A 4,375-nucleotide genomic window follows, 5' to 3' on the forward strand; every position below is an offset into this window, starting at 1 on the left:
AAAAAAAAATTCAATTTTAATCTCTTTTAAAGGTCAAATTATTCAATTTAGAAGACTTCTTTTAGAAATGATACAATGGCCATTTTTTTCATTTTATTCAAAATATTGTCCTTTGCTTTTCAATTTTACCTAATCTAATTTTTTTCAGACGCGTTCACTGTGAAATTATTAATTTTCAATTTTTTTTCAGAAATTTTTTATTCTAATATTTAAAAGTTTGTTTAATGATATATTTTTATATTGTTTATAATATGAATGTTACGAAATAAAATTCCATAAGCGTGAATTGCTATTATAATATATTTCTCATCCATTTAGTTCAAAAATTGTAATTGATTTTTTCAGATAATAGAATTATTGGACGCATTTCCTGTTGGTCTTGACTTTGTGATGGTTTTCGAATACATGCCTTCTGGTTTATGGGAACTGATAAAAGATAATGACAATCCTCTGACAGATGCACAAACAAAAGCCTACATGAGAATGTTATTAGAAGGCGTTGCTTACATGCACTCAAAAAATATCATGCACAGGGTATTTAAATTTATTAAACATAATTTTTTATTTCTTAAAATATAAATAGAAAATCTTTAGACATTCAGAAGAGTCTTAAATCGACGTCTCCATTTCGTACAGCTCGACTTCGCGTTTAGGCGGTGTACTCCGTCTAAAAATATAAATAAAAAATCTTCAGACAATCAGAATAGTCTTAAATCGACGTCACCTTTCCATATAGCTCCACGTCGCATTTAGGCGTTGTACTCTGTCTTATTTAGGCAGTGTGCTACGTCGCCTTTAGGCGGGGTACTCTTCAAAGCTTTCCAGTACTGCAGTACTTTCCAGTGGATAAGTATAGGAACTGGAGCTATATAGCAATCAAAATCGACAAAGAGCTGTACACCGCCCTGTTAGAAGTAAAAAGATTGAAAAGGATAGAAATTAGGGGATAGGAGAAGATAGAACTATTCTATCTCTCTCAATAGATCACTTTGCATCCCTAAAATGCTATCTTTTCCTATCCCCAATCTCAATAATTGTCTATCTCTTTCTATACCTTTCGTGACCAAATACTTTGACCACTTTCTATCCCTTAAAATTGGGGAATTAATCCAAAAACTAGGGAATTTATTTTAAAGTTAATTTGACGTTGACTGCAGACAAGAAAGACGACTCCCTACATTTATCAACGTTAATATTTCACTATCTCTCTGCCAATCTAAATTCCCGTCCATGTTTTTCTATCCCCTTTTCTCTATCTCATTCTATCCTTTGTCTATCCACGTCAATATTTGTATATTTCTTTGTCAAACTAAATTCACGTCCATCCTTTTCAATATCCTCTTTGCGATCTCATGGTATTCTACATCTACAATGCCTATCTTTTTCTATCTCATCGTCAATCTGAATTCACGTTTATCTTTTTCAAAACCCTCTTCTCTATCTCATTCTATCGTTTATCTGTTCACGCCAATATTATTCTATCTCTCTATCCATCTAAACCCCCGTGTATCTTTTTCTAAATTTTTTTTTAAATTTAAATCTTTTTCTATCTTATCATATCCCTTATATATTTATGTCAATCTTGTTCTATCTCTGTCAATTTAAATTGGCTCCTATTGTTTTTTACCTATTTGTCAATCTAAATTCACTTCACGCTATCTTTCTGGTACGCGGTCGTAGTCGGATTAATTCTTAAATTAAATTTCCTAAATTTTCAATGGATTCCCCAATTTTTAGGGATAGAAAATGATAAGTGTGCTAAATCGTGGAAATTATAAGAAAAAAGTTACAAAAGACTTGAATTCATAACACAGAGATCAAATGAAGTAAAGAAACAGATAAAAGTGTTTTGTTGCGAATGATGAAAAAAGAAATTTAAAAACATTGAAATTCATCATAGATAGACATATTAAGGGATAGAAAAAAATCAAGAGTCTTCGACCATGAAACGCAGATAAAGAAATAAAAAATGATTGAGACTGGGGATAGGAAAAGATAGCGTTTTAGGGATGCAAAGTGAACCATTAAACGATAAAAGATGAGATAGAAAAGTTCTATCTTTTTCTTTCCGTCAATTTCTATCCTTTTTAATCTTTCTACTTCCGTCAGGGCAAAAGATTCAGATTTTCGTGGATAAATAAATGATAGGATGAGATAGACAAGAAATAATTAAAAATGATGGACGTAAATTTAGCTTAACAAAGCGATACAAAAATATTGACGTTGGTTGATATAGGATAGGATGAGATAGAGAAGAGGGTTTTGAAAAAGATAAACGTGATTTTAGATTAAAAAATAGATAGATAAATATTGACGTTGATAGATGCAGGATACGATGAGATTGAGAAGAGATTAAAAAAGATAGACGGAAGTTTAGATTGACAAAGAGACACGTGAATTTATATTAAAATTAAACAGAAAAATGTTGTAGATAGATGTCGTATACGGTGTCAAAAAAAAAGATTTAAAAAGATAGACGGAAGTTTAGTTTGAGAAGGATAAAATATTAACGTGGATAGATAAAGGATGGGATGAGATTGAGAAGAGGGCATTGCAAAAGATACGCATGAATTTAGATTGACAGAGTGATAAAAAAAGATTAACGTTAATAGAAGTAGGAGGGCGACGAGAAAGATAAGAGTAAATTAAAAAGGTGTACGGGAATTTAGATTAACAGATAGTTAAAAAAGTAGTGACGTGGATACACAAAGGATAGGATGAGTTAGAGAAGAAGGTCTTGAAAAAGACGGCAATTTAGATTCAAAAATAGATAGAAAAAACAAACTTTAGGTAAAGGTGAATTTAGATTCACAGTGAGATAGAAAAACATTAACGTGTTTGACAAAGCAGATAGAAGAAGATATATAAAATTTATATAAAATAGATATACGATGAGACAGGGAAGAGGGTAGTGAACAAGATAGACGTTAAAATAGTTTGACAAAGATATAGACAAATATTTACGTGGATAGAAAAAGGATAGAAAGAGATATAGAAGAGGGTACTGAAAAGAAAAACATGGTATTCTACGAACAGAGTGATAGAAAAAGTTTGAGGTGGATAGATGAAGGATGGGATGAGATACAGAATGAGGGATTGAAAAATGTTGGCGTGAATTTAGATTGACAAAGAGATAGAAAAATATAGACAAAGAGCAAATTACAAAAAAGATAGACGGGAATTTAAATCAACAGTGATTGAAAAATATTGACATGACTGGATATAAAAGATAGGATGAGATAGATAAGAAAGTTTTTAAAAAGAATGAAGTGAATTTAGTTTTACAAAGAGATAGAGAAAGATTGATCGGAAATTAAATTAAAAGGCATAAAGAAATATTTACATAAATAGATAGAGGACAGGGTGAGATAGAGAAAAGGGCATTGAAAGAGAGAGACGTGAATTTAGTCTGACAAAATCGAATAATATTTGTGTAAATAGACAAAAAAAAAGGGTGCGATAAAGAAGAGGGCATTCAAAAAGAAAAACAGGAATTTATATTAACAAAAAGATTTAAAAAAGTGACGTGGACAAATAAAGGATAGGATGAGATAAAGAAAAGGAAATTGAAAAAGATAGACGTGAATTCAGATTTGACAAAGAGATAGAGGAGGATAGACAAAGAGGGGATTAAAAAAGTTGGAAGTAAATTTAGTTTGACAAAAAAAATGGAAATATATTGACGTTGATAGAAGTAGGATACGATGAGACAGAAAAAAGTAGATGAAAAAGATAGGCGGGAATTTATATTGACAGAAAGAGAGAAAAATACTGTCGTTAATAGATAAAAGATAGGAAGAGATAGACAAGAAGGTCTTAAAAAAAAGACGTGATCAAGATTGCCAAATAGATAGAAGAAGAAAGACTTTATTAGATGTATGATACGTTTAGATAGAGAAGAGGGTATTTAAAAAGACCGAGGTGTATTTAGTTTAACAAAGAAATAGAAAAGTATTGACGTGGATAGACAAAGGATAGGACAAGATAGAGAAGTGGGTTTTAACCCTTAACTGGCACATCGGGCGATTGCAAGCGTGATTATAAGCGTGCATTTTTTTACGTGCATTTATTTGATTGTAAGCGCGAAAAATTATTTTAAAAAATTATTTCACTTTAGATGATAAACTAACGATGGAAATTCAAGGAAAATTAGAAATATCAATGGCACAAATTTTTGTTGAAAATCACTTTCTTGCTCACTGACGGCACAACGGGTAAAAAATACCTCACAGTTTTACAAGGTCTACTTTGAACGTGTGTCCAACGTACAGGTTTTGTCCGGAAAGTAATAGGACTGAGTCGATTTAAAAAAATTTATTGAGCCATTCGTTACAATTCTTTAAAAACTTTCAAAATAGGCTCCTTCTGCGTCGAT

The 4,375-nt window shown here is 31.2% G+C and overlaps 1 protein-coding gene across 2 annotated transcripts in view; it reads left to right on the plus strand.

Annotated features, from left to right (window-relative positions):
- The window catches only part of LOC117174653 (cyclin-dependent kinase 20-like), a 13,264-nt gene that overhangs the window by 3,388 nt on the left and 5,501 nt on the right, over positions 1–4,375 (plus strand). For both annotated transcript variants that reach the window (XM_033363937.1, XM_033363938.1), the window contains exon 2: positions 346–534. In XM_033363937.1, the coding sequence (XP_033219828.1) occupies positions 346–534 (189 nt within the window). The remainder of the gene's footprint in view (positions 1–345; positions 535–4,375) is intronic.

Source organism: Belonocnema kinseyi, chromosome 6 (genome assembly GCF_010883055.1).
Source record: "Belonocnema kinseyi isolate 2016_QV_RU_SX_M_011 chromosome 6, B_treatae_v1, whole genome shotgun sequence".
Lineage (NCBI taxonomy): Eukaryota > Metazoa > Arthropoda > Insecta > Hymenoptera > Cynipidae > Belonocnema > Belonocnema kinseyi.